General features: G+C 44.6%; 1 protein-coding gene across 1 annotated transcript; it reads right to left on the reverse strand.

Moving 5' to 3' along the window:
- Nucleotides 1–8,092: 8,092 nt before the first annotated feature.
- LOC115459834 (COP9 signalosome complex subunit 5-like) lies at nt 8,093–24,720 on the reverse strand. The gene is made up of 4 exons (XM_030189635.1): nt 24,328–24,720; nt 17,728–17,962; nt 8,957–9,085; nt 8,093–8,161 (listed from the first exon to the last, which is right to left on the reverse strand). Exons 1-4 carry the CDS (start codon nt 24,462–24,464, stop codon nt 8,093–8,095), a joined length of 570 nt encoding a protein of 189 aa, XP_030045495.1. The 5' UTR covers nt 24,465–24,720.
- Nucleotides 24,721–26,598: the final 1,878 nt, after the last annotated feature.

The raw sequence follows: 26,598 nt of genomic DNA on the forward strand, positions 1-26,598 counted from the left end.
CCATCACCACGGACCCTGATGTTAACAGGCCCTGCTCCACTGACAGCCGCAGAGGATCGTCGACTGAGAGCCTGAACAAGTCCGCATACCAGGGACGTCTGGGCCAATCCGGACCCACAGGATTCCCTGCCGGGATTTTGCCACCCGGTCTAGCACCCTGCCCAACATGGGCCAGGGCGGGAACACATAGAGGAGCTCTTGTGTCGGCCACTGTTGGAGAAGAGCATCTACTCCCAGGGATCGAGGGTCCCGTCCTCTGCTGAAAAAGCGCGGCACTTGGCCATTGGCCGATGACGCCATCAGATCTAGGCTCGGCTGGCCCCAGCGCTTCGTGATGTCCAAGAACGCCTGAGCATAGTTGCCACTCTCCGGCTCCAAGGTATGGCGACTGAGAAAGTCCGCCTTGACATTCATGACTCCGGCAATGTGGGCCGCTGAAAGCTGCTCCAGGTTCGCTTCCCGCCCACTGGCAAAGACTCATAGCCTCCTTGGCTAGAGGGGCGCTCTGGTACCTCCCTGGCGGTTGATATAGGCCACAGCCGTGGCATTGTCCGACAGGACCCGTACAGGCTTCACACGAGTACCGGGATGAACACAAATAACCAAGCGAATGGCTCTGAGTTCCAGGAGGTTGATAGACCACTTGCCTCTGCAGGAGCTAGAGCCCCTGCGCTGTCCTTCCCAAGCAGTGGGCTCCCCAGCCCATCAAAGAGGCTCTGTCGTGACGACAATCCACTCCGGGGTCACCAGAGGCAATCCTGCAGACAACTTGTCTGTCTGCGTCCACCAGCTCAGCGCCTTGCGCACTGCTGGGTCCACGGGAAGGCGCACAGCATAATCCTCCGACATCGGAGTCCAGCGCAGCAGCAGAGATAGCTGTAGTGGTCTCATATGAGCCCTGGCCCAGGGCACTACTTCCACGTGGCCGTCATAGAGCCCAACAGCTGCACGTAGTCCCAAGCCCGAATAGGAGAGGCTACTAGGAACTAGTCCACCTGAGCCTGAAGCTTGACAATCCGATTGTCTGGCAGGAACACTCTGCCCACTTGGGTGTCGAATCGAACTCCCAGATACACCAGGGACTGAGTCGGGCGCAGCTGGCTCTTCTTCCAGTTGATGATCCATCCCAGGGAGCTCAAAAGAGCAACTACCCGGTCCATAGCTTTGCCGCACTCTGCATAAGAGGGGGCTCGGATCAACCAGTCGTCCAGATAAGGATGGACTTGTACTCCTTCCTTTAGCAGGAAGGCCGCTATGACCCCCATTACTTTGGAAAAGGTCCGCGGAGCAGTAGCCAACCCGAAAGGGAGGGCTCTGAACTGGAAGTGTCGTCTCAGGACTGTAAAACGCAGAAAGCGTTGGAGAGGAGGCCAGATGGGAATATGCAGGTACGCTTCCTTGATGTCCAAGGAAGCCAAGAACCTCCTGCCTTCACTGCCGCTATAACAGAGCGGAGAGTCTCCATGCGAAAGTGCCTCACTTTCCAGGCCCGATTGACCCCTTTGAGGTCGAGGATAGGCCGGACAGAACCTCCTTTCTTTGGAACCAAAGTAAATGGAGTAACGTCCCTTGCCAATCTGATTTTTTGGCACCGGAACGACCGCACCCAGGCGGATCAGGTTGTCCAAGGTCTGCTGCACTACCACAGCTTGACCGGAGACTTGCAGGGAGAGAGTACAAACCCTCTCTTAAGGGTTGGCAGAACTCTAGCTTGTAGCCGTCTCTGATGACTTCCAGCACCCACGCGTCTGAAGTTATAGTGGTCCACTCGCCCAGAAACGAGGACAGCCGTCCTCCAGTCTGCACTGGGGCGTGGACCAAGGCCCCTCATTGGGTACGAGACCCTGGGGGAGGACCGGAGGGAGCACCTCCGGGACGGCGGTCTCTGCGAAAGGAATGCTGCTTGGGGGAGAAATTCCTCTTGAAGGAAAGGGGCAGAGGAACCCGACTTGCCCGGGCGGTATGGAGGTATCGGGACGAGTACTAACCCGAGCCCTGACCTCTGGTAATTTCTTGCCCTTAGACGTGCCGAGATCGGTCACGATTTTGTCCAGCTCGACCCCAAAGAGCAGCTTGCCTTTAAAAGGCAATCTAGCCAGGCGGGATTTAGAGGCGTGGTCAGCAGACCAATGTTCAGCCAAAGCCACCGCCGCGCAGAGACTGTCTGAGCCATGCCTTTAGCTGAGGCTCTCCAGACATCATACAGCAAGTCTGCCAAATAGGCTAAGCCCGATTCCAGGGCCGGCCAATCAGCCCTCAAGGAATGATCCGAGGGGGAAGCCCGCTGCACCATAGTCCCACGCCCTGGCCACATAGGAGCCGCAAACTGAGGCCTGCAAACTTAAAGCAGCTGCCTCAAAGGACGACCTTAAGGCCGCCTCCAATCTTCTGTCTTGGGCGTCCTTTAGGGCCGTGCCACCTTCCACCGGCAACGCCGTTTTCTTAGTCACCGCAGTGATTAAAGAATCCACGGTAGGCCACAGATAGGCCTCACGTTCACTCACAGCCAAAGGATAGAGGCGGGACATAGCCCTAGCCACTTTAAGGCTCGTTTCCGGGACATCCCATTGAGCCGCAATTAAGGTGTGCATGGCATCATGCACGTGGAAGGTTCTAGGCGGGCGCTTCATCCCAGCATAATGGCAGAGCCAACAGGGGCTGAGGGAGAGACGTCCTCCGGAGAGGAAATCTTCAAAGTGTCCATGGCCTGTAACAACAGGTTGGGCAAATCCTCTGGGCTAAAAAGCCGCGCTGCAGAGGGGTCATCCGCTCCATCCGAGCGGGGATCTATCTCCTCCAAGGAATCCGCAAAGGATCGTTGGGAGACCTCAGACACGCTGCCCTCATCTACATCGGAGGAGACAAAAGTCCTCCAAGGCCTGGAAATCAACCCGAGGGCGTTTACCTCTGGGAACCTCAACCTCTTTATCAGAAGAGGGAGCAGGGGCAGCGTTTTGCATGAGGAAAGCCTGATGCAGCAGCAAAACAAACTCGGGGGAGAAACCCCCCAGACTGTGCACTTCCGCAGCCTGGGCAACAGCCCTAGACGCACTCTCAACCGGCGCTCGCAATAGCGGGGGAGACATGCTGCGCATCCAAAATGGCGTCCGGCGCGAAACTCCGTGAAGGAGCCGCGCGGGAAGAACGGCGCTTAACTTTAGCCGCTTTTGTGCGTCGCCCAAATTAAGGGCGTTCATGGCATTAATGTCTCCAACCTCAAGGGCGGCCCCGAAGAAGCCGTCCGAGCCGCGTGGCCGGCCAAGATGGCGGAGGCGAGGAGCGGGGGATGGGCGTTTATGGCGGGAAAAAACCGCCACGCCGGAGGAACGACCGGGACATTCATCGGTCACTAAACTATCACCCATCAAGGGCGAATCAGGTTGTAAAACCCCCGCATCCCCTCTAGAAGCGCTCCAGCGATCCGGGGAGCGACCCTTTGCGCCCTCGCCCTCCGACGCCATTGCCACGAGGAGAAGAATCGGGGAACCCCCTGCCCGCTATAAAAAGGTAAAATTACCTGCTTGCCGCTCCGAGCTGTAACGAACTGGTGTCCCAGTGAGTAGCTGCAATGAACGTTTAAAGAAACGTCGAATTAAACGCCTTTAAAGACGTTTAAAAATATTTTTTTTTTTTTTAAACGGAGCCAGCGGGAGGGGGAGAAAAGGAGGGACCTGGCACACCAGGTTTGCACTTGCTCAAAAGAGCCCTCAACCCCAGGCCTCAACAAAACCTAAGGATTAGGCTTGGAGGCCTAGCCAGAGCTGCTGCTGTGTGTGACCACCACCTGCTGAGATAGAGAACATACTGAGGAGTTTCCGGCAGCACATGACCACATATAGGGAGGCAAAAGTTTGCTCTCTATCTCCACCTGCTGGTAGATGGACACAACCCACCAGTCTATGGATTGATCAGCTTGATGATATGGAATCATATTTTCACTGCTTTTTGATATTGGCAAGAAGAGTTCTGTTTATTGCACTAAAATGTTTTGAGTTTTTTTGCGTTCATAACTTAAAAGGTTTTTTTCTGCCCATACTTGAAATGTGGTGGTACTAAATAAAGTGTCTCTCATATTGAGGGATACGGTTCAAACACAAGCAGCTCAATAAACAGCAACTCTACTTTTCAGAATTTTTATTTTTTTGAGGGAGCTAGTGGTTTCCTCCTGGTTCTCTGTTTAGCCATCATAGCACAAGCCTTCATTTATAACTACATTCCTCCCCGTTTTTATATTCCTTCCTATCTGAGCTCGGGCATCACAGTGACAGTACTCAGGAAGAAGTAATAAAAAACTGGCTCCAGTCAGAACTCAGCTAACATAAACCAGATGTATGACCACTAAAAAGGTACTGCCATTAAGCAATGGCCAAGACTCCCTCTTCACCCCCAGGGACTATGAATGCTGTCTCCACAACATCCCCAACTGACCCACTGAGCAAAGGCCTGCTAGAAACTGAACCCAGTCTTCCCCATGGCCATACACAGCACTACCTCTGAGCTAGAAGCAGAGCTCCAAGAACAGGGGACAAGACTATAGGAAAATTTCAAAACAATGCAGCCAAAAGGAAGGAACTAAGGCAATGGTTCCCAAACCTGGTCCTGGAAGCACCCCAGCTAGTCAAGTTTTCAGGTTATCCACAATGAATATTCATGAGAAAGCTCTGCATGCACTGCATGCAAATTTCTCATGAATATTCATTGTGGATATCATGAAAACCTGACTGGCTGATGTGCTTCCAGGACCAGTTTTGGGAACCACTGAACTAAGGAAACGTTTCAAAGCAAAACCAATGCAAGCTGCCTGGCTGATGCAATACTCACTGCTTGCAGTGTACACCAAAATCTTCTATCTTATTGAGGGGATAGTCTGGTACTCTGAAGGGCCTTCATCCGGAGGTTTATAACCCTGAGAGATTCAAACAGAATTGGGGAAAAGAAGTAATGTCATCAATATCCAAAATGTATTAAGAACATATCAAGAACCTGTATTATAGTCACACAGGAAACACTGGAAGTGTTAGTAGTCCCCCTAGAGGAAAAAAAATTCCATATACAGTATTAATGCAAGTGAAGAATGAAAAACAGACCAGCTACAATCAGAGGGAAAGTCTCTCCGCTATGCTGCTGAACAAATTAAAAAAAAAAAAAAAAAAAAAAAAAAGAACTTTCACCTCCCTCCCCCCCCAATTTATTGATACACTCTGCATATGACAAATTCTTCCAAAGCTGCCGTACACTGAAAAGTAATACAGTGGACAGAATCAGCCTAGAACTCAGAGGGTGAACGGCATTCTGAGCTGTAAAATACACTGTGTACACATCCTACCACAGAGTAATTCATTAATACAGCTTATGCTGCTCCTGGGTGCTAGTTGCATTTCAAAGTGGACCAAGAGTGCACGAAACCCCTTTGAAAGGGCACTGCCAGCTTGCTGCTCAATTACAATAGCTCTGTATTATGCAAACCAAAAATTGGCTTGGCTTGTTCTATTGCAAGGTTTTATCAGAGACTAAATCATCATGCACACAATTCTTCTGAAATGACAGCATCTCATTTTTCATATTAGACTCAGAATGACATAATTAGACATCTCTGCATTTTGTTTTAATATTTGAGAATCTCTTTGGCTGACACAGAAACAAATCAGGTGATAGGATATATATGAAATTATAATGAACATGCTACGGCAAGCTCACAAATATCCTGTGGTAGACAGTCACCAGTTAGTCAAGATAGCCCTAACCAATGGGAAGCTATAACATTCTAAACTTTTACAGTCTCCTACTCACTGCCAGAAGTAACTCTTAATAATTTTCTTATCTTCTGTGCTCATCCCCAAGTAGGGCTGTTAGAAACTCTTTAAAAGAGTAAAACATTTTTTTTTAAGGTATACTAAAAGCAAGAAGCCAGCAAAAGAATCTGTTGGACCGCTAGATGACCGAGGGGTAAAAGGGGCACTCATGGAAGACAAAGCCAGAGTGGAGAGATTAAATTAATTCTTTGCTTCATTCTTCAACCAAGGAAGATTTTGGAGAGATACTGGTGCCAGAAATGGTATTCAAAGCTGACGAGTCAGAGAAACTGAATGAAATCTCTGTAAACCTGTAGGATTTAATGGTGCAATTTGACAACTTGAAGAGCAGCAAATCGCTTGGACCAGATAGTCCCAGAGTACTAATAGAACTGAAAAATGAACTTGCAGAATTATTGTTAGTAATATGCAATTTATCTTTAAAATTCAAAATGGTACCGGAAGACTGGAGAGTGGCCAATGTAACGCAGATTTTTAAAAAAGGTTCCATAGGTGATCTGGGAAATTAAAGACCGGTGAGCCTGAAGTCGGTGCCTGGCAAAAAGGTAAAGACTATTATAAAGAACAAAATTACTGAGCATATTCAAAAGCATGTATTAATGAGATAAAAGCCAACATGGATTTAGTGAAGGGAAATCTTGCCTTACCAATCTATTACATTTCTTTGAACGGGTGAAAAAGAACATGGATAAAGGTGAGTCAGTTGATATTGTGTATCTGGATTTTCAAAAGGTATTTGACAAAGTACCTCAAGAAAGACTCCAGAGGAAATTGGAGAGTTATTGTTTAGGAGGTAGTGTACTATTGTGGATTAAACACTGGTTAAAGGATAGAAAACAGAAAGTAGGGTTAAATGGTCAGTATCTCAATGGAGAAGGGTAGATTGTGGGGTTCCCCAGGGGTCTGTGCTGGGGCCGCTAGAGATGGGAGTAACTAGTGAGGTAATTAAATTTGCTGATGACACAAAGTTATTCAAAATTGTTAAATCGCAAAAGGATTGTGAAAAATTACAAGAGGACCTTACAAGACTAGGAGACTGGGCATCCAAATGGCAGATGACGTTTAATGTGAGCAAGTGCAAAGTGATGCATGTGGGAAAGAGGATCCCGAACTATAGCTATGTGATGCAAGGTTCCACATTAGGAGTCACCGACCAGGAAAGGGATCTAGGCATCATCATTGAAGGTACGTTGATTGAACCCCTCTGCTCAGTGTGTGGTGCGGCTAAGAAAGCAAACAGAATGTTAGGTATTATTAGGAAAGGAATGGAAAACAAAAGAGGACATTGTAATGCCTGTGTCTCCATGGTGCGACCACATCTTGAATATTGTGTTCAATTCTGGTCACTGCATCTCAAAAGTATATGGGAATTAGAAAGAGCAGACGAAAATGATAAAAGGGATGGGACGACTTCCCTCTTAGGAAAGTCTGAAGCGGCTAGGGCTCTTCTGCTTGGAGAAAAGATGGCTGAGGGGAGCTAGATAGAGGTCTATAAAATAATGAGTGGAATGGAACAGGTAGATGTGAATCGCTTCTTTACTGTTTCCAAAAATACTAGGACTAGGAAGTGTGCAAAAAGCTACGAAGTAGTAAATTTAAAACGAATCAGAAAAAATATTCTTCACTCAATGTGTAATTAAACTCTGGAATTTGTTTGGATAACTTCCTAAAAGAAAAGTCCATAAACCATTAATAAATGGACTTGAGGAAAATCCACTGCTTATTTCTAGGATAAGAAGCATTAATTTTATTGTACTGTTTTGGGATCTTGCCAGGTTCTTGTAACCTGGATTGGTCACTGTTGGAAACAGGATGCTGGGCTTGATGGACCTTCGGTCTGTCCCAGTATGGCAATACTTATGTACTTAAGAGGTTTACTAACCAACTGGACAAACATACAGAAAAACACGTAGGTTCTTGTGTAAGTTTCATGAACAGTGCTTCTGCAGATCCAGAGAGAATTTTCTCCCCTTGTTCTAGAGAGGTGTTTCTTGCTGAGTGCTCTAAATTAAATTTTTATTTTGCATAGATCAGTGTGATACTTGGAGAGGGTTACATGACGATTAGCACAGCAGTACCCTGCTTTAGTCAGACTCACAGCGAGAGAACCCAAGTAAAAGAGCTTCCAAGACCACCATCAGCACCACATCAGAAACAAAGTAAAAACCAAACTAAAAAGTTGATCATAAAGCAGATTTTGTCTATTTTACTGTTCTAAAGTGAACTCAAGGAAGTCTTGCAACAGATTATATATTCAGGACTGTTTTATACTAGTGATGTTACCTTAGGATATGTTCTAAGGCTCCAAGATTTACTTTCCCAGCAGATATTGTTCTTGTTGGATCAATCTGAAAAAAATAATTATCAGTATTTTAGTTTTACCTCTTATTCCTTTCAGTATCATAACACAGTAACATAGTAAATGACGGCAGATAAAGACCCGTGCGGTCCATCCAGTCTGCCCAACAAATATCACAGGCTACCACCTAATCCTGAAAGAGTTGCTTAGTTGAGGGATGCTGAATGGAAGGGGATTTAGAGGGTTGTCAGTCTCAGACATTCAGACCAAGCACTGCTGAATCCCTGACCCTCCCTACTCCCACCCCCCCACCCCCTACTTTGGCAGCAAGGTCAACAGGATCCAGGTTACTGAAATCCCTAGGTAGCCCTCCTGTCTAAGGAGTCCTGCTCCATCTTCTCTCAACCAGCATGGCAGAAAATATTAACTTTACACTGTGCATGCGTGCGTACAATAGAAGGATAACACAAAGAAAATTTGTTCATTGATGAAAACAGTCTCTTCATAATGTTTTTTACTAAAACAATCAACAATAAACTTGGTCTCTGCAGTGTAAGCATGTGCTAAACCTAGGTGGTGAATGTTCATGAATTGAACATCTCGCAAAAGGATAATAAGAGTTTGGGTTTTTTAAATATTTTGTAGAAAAGGAAAAGTTTATTGGCGATACTTGAAATAACTCGTGGCTCATCTGTGCTAGAAAGGTCAACAGCATAGCACATGACTTTGTAGATTTGATTATTTAAATGTCTTATAATAGACTAATTATGCCAATAACTTTCAAAAAACAGTTTTTATCAGAGTTCTAAAACTTGGGAACAAGCGATTCATTGGAAATACTTACAACCACAGCCACGAAAGGCTCCTGAAATTGCTGATTGAGCATCTGAGTGCTGACATCAATCCCCGAGAGCCAGCAACCATAGCCTGGGTGACTGTGGTACCAGCCAATTGCATTCTCCAAACGCCCAACCTAAGGAAAAGAGGAAACAGCTCAATGTCTACTGAAAGACAACAGTGCCCTTTCCTGAGCTGCAGTGGACTGCAACAAGGGAATATTTCATCACTGTTTGTTCAATTGTTCCAGGTCCATATCTATTTTATATAAGCTGTATGGCACAGTTGCAGAATGCTTGTTGCTCTTGTAGAAAAAAACAAACCCCTTCAGGTCTGGATTAATGCTATGGGACACATGACCAATTTCCAAGCAGTGATTTTTACCCTAGATGGGTTGATACATATACTACCAATTATATAATTTTCCATAGCTATCTGTTACATTACCTCTGTAGAAATGTTAAATAACCAAAAGGGCTAACAGAGTAAAAATGTCACAAGGTGGCAATGGCATACTGGCCTATCAGTACCAACTACCAATCTCTATTATCCTCTTCTCTGCTTTAGAAATCCTCTGCGACTACCCGATGATTTCTTGAATTCAGATACAGTTCTCTCCTCCACTGGGAGGCTTTTCATACATCCACCACTCTTTTTGTGAAAATGTATTTCCATAGATTACTTCTGAGTCTGTTCTCTTTCACCTTCATCCTATGCCCCCTCATTCCAGACCTTCCTTTCAGTTGACTCACCTCCTGTGCATTTATGCCACTGAGGTATTTAAATATCTCTATCTTCCATCTTCCCTCTCTCACCTTTCTTCCAAAGCATACATACTGACAAATGCTTTATGATTAAGACCACTGATCATTTTAGTAGCCACTCTCTGGACTGACTCCATCCTGTTTTTATCTTTTTGAAGGTGCATTCGCCAGGATTGTACAATAGTACTCTAAATGGGATCTCGGCAGAGACTTATACCAAGGCACTACTGACTCCATTTTTCTTGTTGGCCATTCCTCTTCCTATGCACCCAAGCATCCTTCTGGCTTTTACCATCACCTTTCTACCAGCTTGGTCACCTTAAGATAAGATATGACCATCCCAAAGTCCCACTCCTCCTGCATGAACCACACTCTTGGGGTTTTTGCAGCCTAAATGCATGATTCTGAATTCTTTAGAAGTAAATCTTAGCTGCCAAATTCTAAACTGTATTTCAAACTTTGATAGATCCCTCATCTTATCCACCCCATCTGGGATGTTTACTTGATTGCAGATTATGGTGTCATCCGCAAAGAGAAAAACCTACTCGACAGCTCTTCTCCAATAATCACTTGAAAATGTTAAAAAGAATGGACCAAGGACCAATCACTGCAGCACATCACTTGTACCGGTAATATTCTTTTCACAGTTCACTTTGGTTTTGTAATTAGATTCTTGATATACCGCCTTTCTGTTGTACATCAAAACAGTCTACGTTTTACATACATGTACATTATTTGTATACTACTTAGTCAGCAAACATCCAAAGTGAACTCGATAGTAGCACCTCAACCATTTATCCAGAGGCCGATGCACAAGCAACAAAAAAAAAATAGTAAAGTGATGCTCAAAGCCATCATATTTATTTTGTTTTGTAGTTTTTTTCCCACTCATGGCAGGCTCAATGCGGTAGGCAATGGAGGGTTAAGTGACTGCCAGAGTCACAAGGAGCTGCCTGTGCCTGGAATTGAACTCAGTTTCTCAGTTCCCCAGGACCAAAGTCCACCACCCTAACCACTAGCCACTCCTCCACTCCAAATGTTGTGTGGTTAATTTCCGCTATCAAACCCAAAAAAATAGGGAGTAACGCGCCTGGCACATTGCACAGTGGTTTTGGCGATAAGTGCGACTCTTGTGTGCATGCCCAGACAAAACCGGAAGCGTATGCACACAAGCGCTGCCTATGCTTCTGTGCTTAAATATGAGCCTTTCAAAAACTTCAAGTGCAAATAATTTTTGAAAGGCTCATTTTAAGCGCAGAAACACAGTTGACAATGTACGCATATCCAAAGAAAACAAAGTGAAGCACATGGTGCATAAAACTTGCACGTGCTTTCTTCCACTTGTAAGAAGATAAAACTCACAGTTCAATGAGAGAAAAATGATAAGAAATCTCCTCAAAACCTTCGATGCTGCCTGTGACCTGTTGAAAACGTTTCAGCATTATTGACCATAATTTCCTTCCATGCACTGCAGCGCTTCCGTCTGAGCATTGCGAAGGAATACTTACTGACCTCATTAACATCCATTTAAATATGTAACAATACAATTGCAGCCATATTTACTGCACGCATTAAGTACCGGCGCTGGAAACCCTCTGAGCATTCAGTGAACAATGGCGTGTGCGCACATCTGGCATTAACCACATGTTAACGCTAGCGGTAGGTTTGAACACAAACTGAAGGGTTATTTATAAGTTTCCTATGCAGAACCATGCCAAAGACTTTGATTCTAGCTCTCTCCCTCGATTCAGCTCTCTGTCACGCATCATTTCTTTGCATACCAACTGGAGAGGTGGTCCTGATTTTAGGGTGAGAGATTTACATAGGCATAGGGGTGTGTGTACTACTGTGGCTAGCCGGGGCTAGACAGAGAGTATTTAGATAGGGTTCTGCATCCTTGAAAAGGCAATGGTTGGATGCTTAAAAGTGGACTATAATGAAAGGTGAGTTGTTCCATTTTGCCAGTATACTTGACCAACTTGCATTGGTGCTGGTCTTACACTTATAAATAAAGTGAAAGTTTAATATTTCACAGAAGAGAATGGTAAAAGAATATTGTATTTGCAGACAATAGTTTATCTGATATTAAAAATTTCACCCACAGCTTTCAGTAGCTCAAGGTAGTTACATTAAGGTACAGTACATAGTTTTTCTGTCCCTGGAGGGCTTACAATCTAAGTTTGTACCTGAGGCACTGGAGGATTATGTGACTTGCTGAAGGTTACAGTTTGCCTTAGTGGCATTTAAACGCCGCCTTCCCTGATTCTCAGCTCAGGGCAGCTGCCATGCTCCTGACTGCTCTGACCACTAGGTTACTCTTCCACGCTGTTCTGTTGGCGACACTGTTTTTCCACATATGCATTGCTTGATGTTGAGAATAGTATTTGGCTTTGCACTTTAGTAGCTACCCAAGATCTTAAAAAAAAAAAACCCTTATATTCATATTAATAAAAAGTACAAGAAGCAGAGTGCACTGTCATGTGACTTCTGAATCTCCTCTAAGAATGCCGTACTCTGACAATTTACAGACCCCATCTCCAAACAACTAACTTCAGCCTAACAAGTTTTCTTTGGTCTAGAGCTCTCTCTCTCCATGTCATTGCCTGCACTGTTGAAGTATAGAAGGATAGAAAGCCAATAGGGTCCATGCTGCTGGCTCCTAAATTTTAGGGTTCCTCCTCTTAGATCTGCAGTGGCTCCTTTAGGGCCTGGTTTACTAGGCTGTTTTTTCCATTTCTGTGTCTATGGCAGTAGTTCTCAATCCAGTCCTTGAGACATACCTAGCACGCAGGTTTTTAGAATACCCATAATGAATATATATGAGATAGATATGCATACAATTACTCCTGGCGGAATTCTGCACAACTGTACAATGCAGAATTAGCACAAAATTCCCTACTCCCTGCAGAATTTGAGTGGCGAATAGAATTTGGCCAGCTTAACATAAAAGCAGCGGGGCTCCTCACCAGTTCATTTCTGCTTTTTCCCAATTTCCTCTCTCTGCAGCATTATTTTTTTGTTTGTTTAAATGAAGTCTTTATTTACCTCGATAACGAACAATAACTCTGGAAACATTACAGATAATCAATCGATATGACTCTACAGGCATATTCCATCAATTACTTTTGTTCTACTTTAGCAAGTTACATTTAGAGATCTATGAGATACTCAATTTTTTACTGATGGATAACCTTGCTCCTCTCCCCCCTTCCCTCAACCCGCAGCATCCCTTTAGTGCAGGGAAATGACTAAAATTCAGGCACCGCATGCACGGCTCTCAGTTTGTTTGAGCTTGCAGTGTTGTACTCTCCCACTATTCCTATGAAAACGAAAGGGCAAGCTCAGCTGGAGACACAGTGCCTGTATGGATGTAACACAGAGTCATGTGGTACCTAAATCTGAGCATTCTGAGCACTAAAAGAGGACAGGCTGCAGAGAGGAAAGCAGATGAACTGGTGAGCAGTTCTGAGGCTTTTTACACTCTGATCTTGGCAGATAACTGCTTTGGCTGGAAATGGCTTCTTTTTTTTTTTGTGGGGGGGGAGCACAGCTGGCTGACTTCTTGAGTGGGAAGCAAATTGAACTCTGAGGTGGAGGCAACAGGCAGCTATTTAATTGAGCAGGCAGGGAGAATGACTGATTTGGAGACAGACGATTAGTTAGGCGAGAGGTGGCTACATGACTGGTGAGGGGTTGGGTAGAATAGGATGGCTTGGTAAGAGGTGGCTGCCTGACTGGGAATAAACTGGTGAGCTATTGCCATATATTTAGGGATTCTGTTTTTTTCTGGATTTTTATTCATCAGTTCATGGAGCCTATGAGAAGCTGCCACCACCCCTGGTAAACTTATATTTACCAGTACTTTAGACCCACACAAAAAATATAAGTATTACCATATATTATAATGTAAGTTTTTATTTTGAAGCTGGAGTTGGAGTCAGTACATTTTTACCAACTCTGACACCACCCAAATTGATTCTAACTCCAACTTCACAGCCCTGGTAGAAAATTCAAACAAACAGAGGAGACTGGCTGGAGTGGAGAAGCCTAATGATTACAGCAATGGGCTGAGAACCAGAGAATCCAGGTTAAATCCCACTTCTGCTCCTTGTGATCTTGGGCAAGCCACTTAACCCTTCTGTCACGGACACTGCCGTGTCCCGACCCTCCTACCTTCTCCTCAGTGGGGATCGCGCTCTGATTGCGCAGCCACTCCAGAGCTGGGTCACTCTGCTTGCAGGTTTTGGGATAGCACTGCTGTGCTGGGATCTCTGGGAGTATGCACTCCCACACACCTTTTACGGGATCAGCCGCCATCAACCTTGTCGGCTTCTTTAGGCGGCCAGCCCTCCCCTCGTTTGCCTTCGCCAGGATGCCTGCCGTGTGTTGCCTGGCCTCTGCGACCCCATGCTGCCTCATTCCTGCCAAGCTCCTGTTGCAACCTGCTCCAGTTCCTATCTAACCCACCCGTCTCCAGTTGTTCATACTCCAGTACATGCCTCCAGTGCCAGACTAGTTCGCCTGTTTCCCTGTGCTAGCCTTCTACCTTGCCTCCTTTCTACTTCCTGAGTGACTTATCTACCGTTGGCTTTGACGTCCTGGCCTTTGGGTCTGGGAACCAATGGCGATCCAAGGGCTTACTCCCCCCCCCCCCCCCCCCCCAAGTCTCGTTACACATTCATTGGGTCAGGCAAACATTTAGGTTATAAGCCCTCAGGGGACAGGGAAATATCTACTGTACCTTGCCTTGAGCTACTCTTGAGAAACAAAACAAAAAAAAACATGAGCAATTTCCAAAATTTTTCCCTCTTTCCCTGATGAGTGACCAGTATGAGTTAACAAGGCCAGGGATCTCAGATCTACCACAACCTCCACTGTATGCAATTTTTCTCATGCAAATTCATTGTAGGTATTCTGAATAGCTGACTGCCTAGGTGTGTCCCGAGGACTCAGTTAATAAACCCTGGTCTATCGGCATTAAAACAAATCCACACCCACATATAATAAAAGCTAAAGTATGATCGTCTGTCTATACACACACAAAATTCCAATCACAAAAAAAAAAAAAAAAGTCTTATACTCGTATTTTTATACAAGAGGCTCTGAAAATATAAATTAAACATAAGAGAAAATCTTTCATATACAAAGAAAACAAAGCATCAACAGCAGAGCCTGGAAACACTCAAGATATGTAAAGCAAAGGGACCAGAAGTCTAGAAAGCTTAAATGATCACAACCTGAACACTGGCAACACAAAATGCTTCCAGGCTTAAGTAAATGTCAAAGTGTAAAAGTATTTGAAAGAGTACATCATTTCTCAGCAGGGACAACTGAGAAGCCTATTAGACTAAAAGAACTGGAATATAGCTCTGGATAACTGCTGAGTTCTCCTATGCTAATAACCTGGGTGTTTTCATAGAGTCTGAAAATTATTTTGGATTCTGTAATCCAAGCTCTCCTCTAATAACTAGAGGCATTGGGATTCTTGCCATTTAGGAGATTTGAGTAGTAAGTAACTTCAGAGCCAGGTAGAAAGGCAATAAAATAACTAAATGCAGCAGAGACAAACTGTTCTGTAGTCAGATCATCATCATGAATCTCTTTCAAATGAGTGACAAAAACCACTCTGGAGATAGACAGAACACTGAGAATCTCAGAGCCATTTAAAAATCTGACAAGTACCAAGATTCCTAAAAACAAAAACATGTAGCTCAAACACCACGAAGATGATTTTGTATAAACTGGCAGTTTTCTCTTGCTCCTTTATCCCTCCAGCTCTATCACAACCGTTCTGGATTCTAGTGCTCTGAGCCTTCTTTCAAAACTCTCCAAGGATTTCCCCATTTTCTATCCCCCCTGGCTTATGGTTAGTTCAATCATTGCATTGATGGTCCTGGATGATGTGCCACATGGGCCAGGTATTACCCTTAAGCAATGCCCTTCGTCCCGCCCCCCCTAGCTTCCCAAACTTATGCCAAGCTGGGGAACAGAGGGCCTGACTCAGGGATTGAACCAGGGCCGTTTCACATGGCAATGAACAGCAGTTACCATATACTACTGGGCTAGACCTCGCAAAGACATTTGATCTTCAATACAATCATGAGATACCAAGTTTCCTTTAAACATATGATGCCCAAAATGGAGTGGCAAACACTGCTTCCATTGTGCCAGGGAACTTCTGATGTTCTAACACACCAGATATGTAAAATGAACTGATCTATGAAAAGGAGAATAAAAGGAAGGCATGATAAAGAAGACAACAGCAAGCAGAAATTGGATGCACATAAGAGACAAGGTATGACTGCAGAACACGAGGCTTCAAAACACCGCACACTCTCCAGGGACCAGTGTGGGTGATTGTTCCAGAGTGGCTCAATGCACTCCCACAAGCCAGAAGAACCCACAGTACTGCAGCATTCTTCAGAACAGATGCTTCATGGCACCAGAGGCCTGGATGTATTCACACGACACTGAGAAAAAAAAAAAAAAAAAGCAGGATGCTTCACATGGTACTTCCCTAAACTGATGAATTCTCACCAGATATGCTGCCCGCCTCAGTGAAAAAAAAAAAAAATGATGTTTGGCAGAAGAGGCAGAGGTATTAAACAGAGCAGGGAGTAAAAGATAGGAAACCACAGCCACATAATCCACAGAAACTCACTAGGTACTCATTAAACTCCATCTTGCTCTGCTGTGATTATCTGGCAATCTGCTTGTTTGAGATGTATTTCCATTTCTTATTTGTTTACATCAGTAACAAACAGTTTCACTTTGAGGCATTTGCGTAGAGCACGTGCGTAGCCAGACCTCATGTTTTTTTCTTTTTTTTTGGGGGGGGGGGGGGGGGGACTCAAAATTTTGCCCTACCTTCCACAACTCTAGGCCCTAATCACAACCCCACATACCTGGGGGGCTGGTGGAGGTCCTGAAGTGCCACCAGCAGAAGCCCTCCTCAGCAGATGTTTGCTTTCCTGTGCCACCGTGCTGCCTGCCCTGTTCCCCTCCCCCCCCCCCAAACATGCATGCTTGGTTTTAGTGAAATTGATCATGTGCAAGGGAGGCCCATCCCCTGCACGGTAGGGGAGCCCCCTCACACATACTCAATTTCACTAAAACCAAGCATGTGCTCAACAGGGGAGGGGAAGGGCAGGCACACTTATAGTCTTGTTGACCTATAAGTGTATTCACTCTGCTGCTCCCCAGTACCTCTCCACTCTTGTCTCTCCCTACGCCCCCCCCCCCTCGGGTACTCCGTTCTGTTGATAAATCTCTCTTATCTGTCCCCTTCTCCTCTACTGCTACTGTCTCTTCATGTTCAAGTGTACAGCGCTGCGTACGTCTAGTAGCGCTATAGAAACAATAAGTAGTAGTAGTATTAGTACTGCTAATTCCAGACTCTGTTCCTTTTATCTTGCTGCACCTCACGCCTGGAATAGACTTCCTGAGCCTGTACGTCTAGCCCCTTCTTTGGCCATTTTAAAGTCCAAACTTAAAGCCCACCTCTTTACCACTGCTTTTGACTCCCAATCACTGCTCACTTGCCCTATCCTTTTATCCTCACCTCTTTATTCCCTTACCCTTAATTGTTCTGTCTGTCTTATCTAGATTGTAAGCTCTTTGAGCAGGGACTGTCTTTTTTGTGTATGGTGTACAGCGCTGTGTATGCCTTGTAGAGCTATAGAAATGATAAGTAGTAGTAGTAGTGTGGTGGCTCAGGAAAACAAGCATCAGCTGGAGGAGAGCTTCTGTTGGTGGTGCATGGGGATTCCCACCAGCCAAACCAGCAACAGCGCATCAATTTAAGGGGGGGGGGGGGGGCCTGAACCCAAATTGGTGTGCTTATTTTTGTTTGATTCCCAATTTCTTTGTCTTCCCTTATGATCTCAAAAGCAGGTTACAAAAAAACACCATGAATGAAAGTAAAAAAAATACACAAGAGTTGCACAGCCTAATCCTATACTAGGCCATGAATTCTATGACAGCAGAAATCCAGGTCTAATTACTAAAAACTCACCTGCTTTGCATTCTCTATGTAGGCAGCCATATACTCATAGGCAGCAGCCTGGGCGTTCACTCGGGTCTCTGTGCCTTCCACTGGTAAAGCAAAGCTGTCCATGATGATCATGGTTTCTCCATCCACTTTGCCGAGCATTAGGCCCATCACTTCTAGGTTGCCTCCTGATCTGGCATGCATGACCATCTTCAGCAGGGCCAAGGCCGAGATTTTGCAGTACTTAAAGTAATGATGACTAGCAAAAAGTTAAAAGAAAAAAAAAAACAAGAAAAAAACGTCAGCTACCTCCCAATACAGTGTACATCTTCCCTTTGCTTAACTACAAAAAAAAACAAAAACAACGACCTTGAGAAACCAGGCAATCTTAGAAAGTGGGCACCAACCCTTCCCCTCCCTCCTTCCAGTAGCAAAGAGTCAAGTTGTAAAAGCACAGTCATGCAAACTTACGCATGCATTTGCACTGCAGTGTTTTCGGTTCCCAGGCAGTTCAAGGGAAAAGAATGCAATATGGGGACCAGCACTGTGCCTGCTGCTGCTTACACAGATTCCACACAAGGGAAGCAACACAGTGCTTAGAAAGTTTGTGAAGCCCCTTGGATAGTCTGCATTTTAGTCCATTGCCTCAGGTACAAACTTAGATTGTGAGCCCTCCTGGGACAGAGAAATATCCAGAGTACCTGCATGTAACTCACCTTGAGCTACTACTGAAAAAGGTGTGAGCAAAATCTAAATAAATAAATAAAATAACTAGTACAATTTATACTCAAAATCACACTTAGATCCTAATCTAGAACCTAGCAAAAAAAACAAAAAAAAAAACAGAACCTCACTCAATAAGCAACTCCGATGAAAAGGACATAGCTTGATTATTTATGATTCAGAAAATAACACTGTCTTCTCTTATGTCACCTTTATGACATTTTAAGATCTCCTTGCGTGACTAGAGTGCTTCAAGATTTGCCATAACAGTTCAATAGGGTTAGGTTAGGAGTTTCATTTGACCAGTCCAAAACACAAAACCTTTTCTTCTTCAGCCATTCTGTAGTAGTACTTCAGTTCCCTTGCTCTTTTTCTGCAATTGTAAGCCACACTGAACTCATGAGGCTGGTGTGAGATAAGTGTCCTGTTAATGTAATGTGCTTCTTCTGTAGGTCCTTTGAACTTTCTTTGCTAGTAGGAACTGATCATGTGGAAGGCCAAACATTTTGAATCCCTTTGGCCCTTTAGGAGAAAGGGAAAGGAAATGGGACATGATATACTGCCTTCCTGTGGTTTTTACAACTACATTCAAAGTGGTTTACATAGTATATACAGGTACTTATTTGTACCTGGGGCAATGGAGGGTTAAGTGACTTGCACAGAGTCACAAAGAGCTGCAGCGGGAATTGAACCCAGTTCCCCAGGATCAAAGTCCACTGAATTAACCACTAGGCTACTCCTCCACTGATGCCCTAAATACATTACCAAATCTAAGAAAATTAAGAATATCAGTAAAATTTTCTGTATCATCAAAATTAATAAATGGGAAATAGCCGGAAGTTCCTAAGTTTCTTACATTTCAAATAGTTCCTTCCATATCCAACATCTACCAGTAATGGAGTTCCACAACAGAACACACAGCAGACTAACATACGTTGGAGGTAGTAGCAAAAATTTTAATTCTACCCGAGATACCTTTTGCCTGACATTGCCACATTTCGCCAGACAGCTCGTCAGAGGCAAAACTAAAACAAAATCGTAATCACATTATAACAAACAATACATCACAATGATATTGTTCAAAAATTAAAATATTTTTCTGCAGCCACTCTATCTATTGCAATGGTATTCAGAACTCCATAAAATATATTTAGACAAAACATAAAAATATTTACAAAATCATAAAGAACCATGCATAACTTACATAACATACAGAATTGCAGACATAAATAGTGTAGGGGCTTCCAGCCAAAAATAATGTGAAAACATTCTTTAAAAACATACTTAAAAAAAAAAAAGGAGATGGTGAAGTGGTGCTAACACAACTGTAGTGCAATAGTGAAACATAAGAATAGCCATACTGGGTCAGACCAATGGTTCATCTAGCCTGCTTCTAACAGTGGCCAACCCAGGTCACAAGTGCCTGGTAGAAACTCAATTAGTAGCAATATTCCATGCTACCGATCCCAGGGCAAGCAGTGGTTTCTCTATGTCCATCTCAATTGGAAATTGTCCAAACCTTTTTTTAAACCAAGATACGTTAACCACGGTTACCACATTCTCCGGTAGCGAGTTCCAGAGCTTAACTATTCATATTTCCTCATATTTGTTTTTAAATATTTCTATGTAACTTCATTGAGTGTCCTGCGGTCTTTGTACGTTTTGAAAGTGAAAAATCGATTCACTTCTACCCCATTCTACACCACTCAGAATTTTATAGATCTCAATCATATCCCCCCTCAGCCGTCTCTTTTCGAAGCTGAAGAGCCCTAACTTCTTTAGCCTGTCCTCATATGGGAGGAGTTCCATCCCCTTTATCATTTTGGTAACTCTTTTTTTTAACCTTTCCTAATTCCGCTATGTATGTTATTTAAGTTATGCCTGGTTCTTTATGATTTTGATACGGTTTTGTAAATAATTTTAATTTTTTAATTATATGACTGTGATTGTTATAATATTATTATAATTTTGTTTTGATTTTAGTTTTGCCTCAGACGTAGCCATCTGGCAAAACGTGGCCTCATCAGGCAAAAGTATCTCGGGTAGAATTAAAGTTTTTGCTACTACTTCCAACGTGTGTTGGTCTGCTGTCTGTTCTGCTGCACTTGCATTGCAGATCTTCTACCTCTCTTGTTTACCATGAAGTTCCACGAGCCAGGTGTTGCTGCATTTAGAAAAGATTTATGTACTGAATCTAAGCCCCGATGCTCAAAAGCAAATGTAGGTGCAAGAGGCCATTAGCACCGGAGTAGCATCCACATTTGCTAGCCCCAAATGCTCAGAGCCGATGAGTGTGTGAAACAACGAGCTCACTGGCTCTGAGTGAAATTAGGATAACATAAGAACATAAGTATTGCCATACTGGGACAGACCGAAGGTCCATCAAACCCAGCATCCCATTTCCAACAGTGGCCTATCCAGGTTTCAAGTAGAGTTGCACGGGGACAGAAATTACAACCCGTCCCCGCTGGAATCTAACCCATCCCCATCTGTCCCCATAGGGAATCTAACCCATCCCCGTCCGTACCAGTGGGGAATTTAACCCGTCCCCGCAAGAATTCAATGGTACATACAAAAAAAATTCCTGTCTGCTCTCTGGGTTCAAAAGCTGCAGCACTGCAGGCAAGGAAGGAATGGAAGTTGGAAATTGGAACACTCTGGTGCGCACATGCAAGACTTCTCTGATTCACTGGCACTGTGTGCTAAGAGATCACCAAATGCACACACCAGTAGGTCAGGTGACATCTGATGCTCGTGCCTATGTCAGAGCTGAGGTCTGCGCATCAGCCCAGGAGCAGAAAGGATTAATAGTACCAAAGTAAATGACAGCAGATAAAAAACGGAACGGTCCATCCAGTCTGCCCAATAGACATTCAATTCATGATTAAATCAACAATGAACGTGATACTATATACTTGATTACGGTCTTTCTGTGATGTTTCTGGGACATAGACCACAGAAGTCCATCCAACCCTAACCTTCTGTTCCAACTGCTGGAGTTGCCCTTGAAGCCCACTCCAGCCTATTTATCTTCTCATTTGCTGGACATAGATCGTAAAAGTCTGTCCAGCACTGTCCTCATGTTCCAGCCACTAAAGTTGCTGTCTAAGCCCTTTCCAGCCCATCTTAAACCAGATTGCCATATAGGAGACACAGACCATACAGGTCTCCCGGTATCGGCCCTAGTTCATCACAGCCAGAGTTGCCATCTAAATGTCACTCGACACATCCACACACATTCAGCCATTTAAGTTTAGCTTTTTTTATAACTTCCATTTTCTAATTAGAGATCCTCTATGTTTATTCCATGCCTTTTTGAATTTCATCACCATTTGTATCTCTACCACCTCCTTAATGGAGGCTTTCCGCATCTGTGCTGTTAAAGCAAGGAAGAGGAGGAGGAGACAGAATTCAAAGAACTTGGTACTGGGTAGGTGAGAGGCTGGCGCAAGTGCAGCATACCTAGAACTAGACAAAGAAACAAGAAACAAGACTGGGAAAACAAGCAATAAAGTACAAGAAGCTACACAAAGACTAAACTAGAATCAGGCAAGAATACAGACTATACAACTCATAAAAAATGAGTATTTGAAATAATATATCAAAATAAGTTATTTGTAATATAAAATAATTAAAAGTGGAGTTAAAAGTGAGCCGATGAAGAACTGTGTGCTTGATCCATTGCCAAAAAAACACTGCTGGCAATGAGCACAGCTGAGGTCACTACGAAGTAGATAAAATACTTTGGTAGTAGATGAAGACACTGGTGTTTCAAGTTTTTGAATCTGGGAACCAAGGGTGATTAATAATGACTAAGCCACAAAAGTGCTCTAAATGACCAGATGACTACTGGAGGAATAAAGGAATGACCCCCCCCCCTTTACTCCCAAAGTGGTCACTGACCTCCTGCCACCCCCCCCCCCCCCCCAAAGATGTACAAGAAACAGTACATACCAGCCTCTATGACAGCCTCAGATGTTATATTGGTCCTATTGGTGAAGCAAGCAGGTCCCTGGAGTAGCCTAGTGATCAGTGCAGTGTGCTATGGAAAAGGGAACCCAGGTCCATAATCCACTCTGTTACACTTGTGGTGGCATGTGTGAGCCCTCCAAAAGCCTACTGTACCCACATATGGCTGCACATGTCACCTATATGGGCTACTGTAGTGGTGTACAGCGTTGCCAACTCCTCTATTTTCGTGGGAAATTGGGTGGCTGTTCTGAACTCACTGCAGGTAGCGTCCTACGGTTAAGGGTTGCTTTCGGCCGCGTGGGTTCCCCCTCTTCCCCGCTCCTCACATTGTTTTTTGGTAGCTCTGGGGGGGACAGCCCCCCCCCCCCCCACTCCTCAGATAGCTGTTTTGTGTGCGAGGCTATTTTTTGGACTACGTTTGGACACAAATTGGGCTGGGAATTTTTCAGACACCTGGCAACTATGGCTGGTGTACAGGTTTTTGGTGGGTTTTGGAGGGCTTACTCTACAATATAAGAGAGCAACAGTGATATGTGTACCATGGAGCTTTAAGGTGAAGTCCATTGCAATGCACCCTAGGGTGCCTCACTACTCTGCTGGGATGTCTGTGTGGCCACTGTACTAAGAATGCTGGTTCCTCCTACATCCCAGTGGCTTGATTTTGTGCATTTTTCACTTGGCCCTTTTTTTTTTTTTTTTAATGGACCAAAAAGATAAACACACAGAGCACAAAAACATCTAGTAAATGGCCATCTTGGAAACAAAAAAAAGATAGACATTTTGCTGTTTCAGAAATGGCTATCCCCCCTTTTACAAAGCCTCACTAGTGGTCATGGTGACACAGCCCATTCCAAGTGAATGGGCTGTGTCGACATTATCAGGCAGCTTTGTAAAAAGGGGGAAGGGGCATATTTGCTATTCGGATTCTGGATGTTTTGAGCAAAATGTCCAGTCGCATTTAAGAAGTCATATTGAAAATGTCCCTTGAGACTTGATGGCCCGGAAAAAGTCACGCTTTTACTTATGGGCACCCTGTTATGCAAGGACCAAGGCAGGTTGTCCACAGATAAAAGTGGCTCTGGCTATATCCAACAGATTCAACTACAGACTGCAGAGAATCCTAGAAGCAGTGCGTTTTTACTAGCAAAAAAGGTGCCGGTACTCAAATGCTAGACCACCCTTCAGGGGTGGGGTGATCACTGAGGGACCCACCCCACAACAGCCAGGCCCCCTGCAACCAGTCACAGAATCTATGACAAGGCAGAATTGGTGTGTAGAGCCTGAGCTCTTTCATTAAAACTTGGGGTCCATGGGTCAATTTTAGCAGACAATGGAAAAGGTGCAGGTACTCAGTACCCCCAAGTACCACCTCAAAAGAAGCCCTGCCTAGAAGGCACCATTTATTTTATGAGTCAGGAGGCAAGGGGGGCCTATCATCGACAAAACAACAAAGTTTTATCAGGACTGGAGAGAGACGAGAAGGATCAAATGTGCACCAAGAACCACGGTTGCCAGATATAAAGCAGATTCGTAGGATTGCTGGAGGACAACCGATTTGATAGGACCAAAATCAATATAACGTTGGACAAACTCACTGGATTAGGAACGGGGGCAGTTGTCAAATAACAGTTAACTACATCTATGTGAGAGAAGATGTAGGGTCCCAAGAGAACCGTTGTCTAAAATAGAAAGGTGGTCGACAGGCAGGAACTGAAAGAAAACAGGCTGTCACCAACCACAAAAACCAGAAGAGACCTATCATGTGTGTTGTCCACAGAAAAAAACACCACCACCACCAAAACCCCAAAAAGGTCTGATATGAAGATAAGCAAAGAGATGATGCGAAAGTGAGCAATGATGCCGGTGACAAACTCTTAGTCTCGGGGACCCTAACAACAGGAGACACGTTTAGATATTACTGCCGCTCACTCTTTGGTCCAGGGCTTGGCTGCCAGGATCTCCTGCTGCTGCTTCTTATCGTACTTGTAGATCTCGTCCACGCTTTGCGCCTCCTGCATGTTATTGGCGAGCTCCCAGCTCTTCTGCGCTACACCTGCCCCTGCCATCCTAGAGCCCTGTTGTAGTGACACCGAGTCCGAAATGCAAACTCAGGCCCAATGAGGAGGTTTTGGTCAGGCCCAGCCAGCGGCAGGGTGACGTCACATCCGAGCGACAGAGATAGATCAACGGAGGGGAAGGGAGGGGGACGACGTCACTGCGGACGATACTACAAGGGCAGGAGGGAGGGGAATATTATATCAAGAGCAGTCCCCTAATCATACAGGTCAGGCAACCGCTTCACAGACCCGGGGAGCTATATGAGAGCTGGAGCTGGTAAAATTGGTAAACGACACCGTGACCAGACTAGGGATAGTAAGTCCATCATCAGCCCCGCCTCCTGTCCTCAGCCTACCAGTGTAGGGCTCGGCAGAGTGTAGATGTTACTGCTGCAAGAGCGACCTCTGGTGGGCCGTGGAGGCGCCGTTACACGGCGTTTCTTTTTTGTAAAGCGAGACTGGTGGTGATCTCCTTGGTGCATACGACAAGGAGGTCTAATGACATACAGCAGTGTCCCAGGAGGAGCAAACTACTACAGAACTGGGAAGGGGACAACAAATATCTATGAAAGGCCGAAGTAATTGAATTAGCGGTTGGGAAAGACGTGGAGTCTCAGACTAAGCAGAGCGGGGAAACTCATTTCATGCTGGACTCACGTAAAAAAAAAAAAAGGAGCGAGACTTTATGTAACGAGGATATATGTACGTTCCTTTATTAAAGTCCTTTTCTGAACATTTTTGCTGTGTCCAATTAATTTATTTAGTCCTTTGTGGGGGGGGGGAGGGGGGGTAGGAAATGTTTGTTTGGGAAGGGAGGAGGAGAATAGTGAACAGACGAAAGGGAAGAAATCTGGAGGTTCTAGGGATACAGGAGGAAATGGGAAATTAAGGGATCTTAAGGTCACTCATAGCAGACGAAAGGAGGATGGGAACTCCAAGAACAGAATAAAAAAAAAGTGAGGGAGAGATGAAAGAAAAGTTTTGGATTGTGAAAGGGGATTGGAATTCAAATAAACAACCCCCTCAACCTCAAATCCCCTCCAACCTCTTCTCTCATACACTCTGCACATACTTTTAAACCAAAAAATAATCTGCAACCAAAAATCTGCACTTGGTTTTGGCCAGAACCAAAGCCCAAACTGTTGCCCTGGCCCCCCTGTCCACCCACCAATTCCACCCTCCCCCTACCTATAGACCCTCCATGGGCCTACCTTTGAAAAGCCATGATGGTCTAGTGTCCTCTTTGGGGCATTAGCGATCCTGAGTCATTTCTGCCCCACTGATTCTGTAGTCAAAATGGCTGCTGAGAATACTGCAGGAGGTCACAGCAGCTATTTTGAGATTGGAACCATAATGGGTAGGAGCAACTGGGGTTTACTTCTGCCCGCGCTGGTTCACAAGGCTGCTGTTTACTCCCATTTTTGTGTGTAACCTCCATTTTAGCACCAAAAGCTACTCCCTGAATTGGCATCTAGCTTTTGACACACTATATTGAATGAGGGGAAAGTGGGTGAGCAATATACAAAGCAATGTTTAAAAGTAGGATATCCAATTTTGTGTTTTTACAGGACCATTCTGAGAGAGGTATTTCCATAATTTTAATTGAGTTTAATTATCCAGTTCTTGGGCGAGGGAGGGCAACGTTAGGGGCCTGAAAGTTACTGGTAAGGGGTGCAAGGTTTGCCTACAGCACTTAATAGCCTGGCATTCCCCTAGGGAAACTGTCAGAATAAAACATAAAAATTGACATTCATGAGTTTCTGTGAGCTTGGGAATGGCAGCAAACAGAAAACTACTGGTAATAGTTTGTTAATGATTGAGTATATGGTTCCTTCATTGCAACCTGCTTTAAGGGTGCCAGTGGATGCTGAACCCTTTCACTCCATCCAGGGAGGGCTAATTTGTATTGTGTTTCGTACCACTAATCATTTTGAAATGTTGGGGTCAATGGCTACATTTCTAAGCAAAGTACTGTGAGAATGAAATGAGGTCAAATAAAAGATTATAAAAATCCACCTTCCTGTTTCCAGGCCAGTATTTTGGTGGGTGGGGGTGTCATGACAATAAACCAACCTCAAAATATGATAACAATCCACCTCCCTGCTAACAGCAGCTGGGGGTTGCTTTTTGCAGCAGCAGCAAC

This window comes from Microcaecilia unicolor, chromosome 1 (genome assembly GCF_901765095.1).
Source record: "Microcaecilia unicolor chromosome 1, aMicUni1.1, whole genome shotgun sequence".
Taxonomy (NCBI): domain Eukaryota; kingdom Metazoa; phylum Chordata; class Amphibia; order Gymnophiona; family Siphonopidae; genus Microcaecilia; species Microcaecilia unicolor.

What these genes read in the sequence shown, in the direction of transcription:
- LOC115459834 (XM_030189635.1), bottom strand. Translation starts at nt 24,464, where the DNA reads ATGGCAGGGGCAGGTGTAGCGCAGAAGAGCTGGGAGCTCGCCAATAAC. An exon ending in ACATAGAGAATGCAAAGCAG is followed by an intron (nt 9,086 to 17,727) that starts GTGAGTTTTTAG and finishes TCTTTTCCTTAG; the next exon opens with GTTGGGCGTTTGGAGAATGC. An exon ending in AGCCTTTCGTGGCTGTGGTT is followed by an intron (nt 8,162 to 8,956) that starts GTAAGTATTTCC and finishes TATTTTTTTCAG; the next exon opens with ATTGATCCAACAAGAACAAT.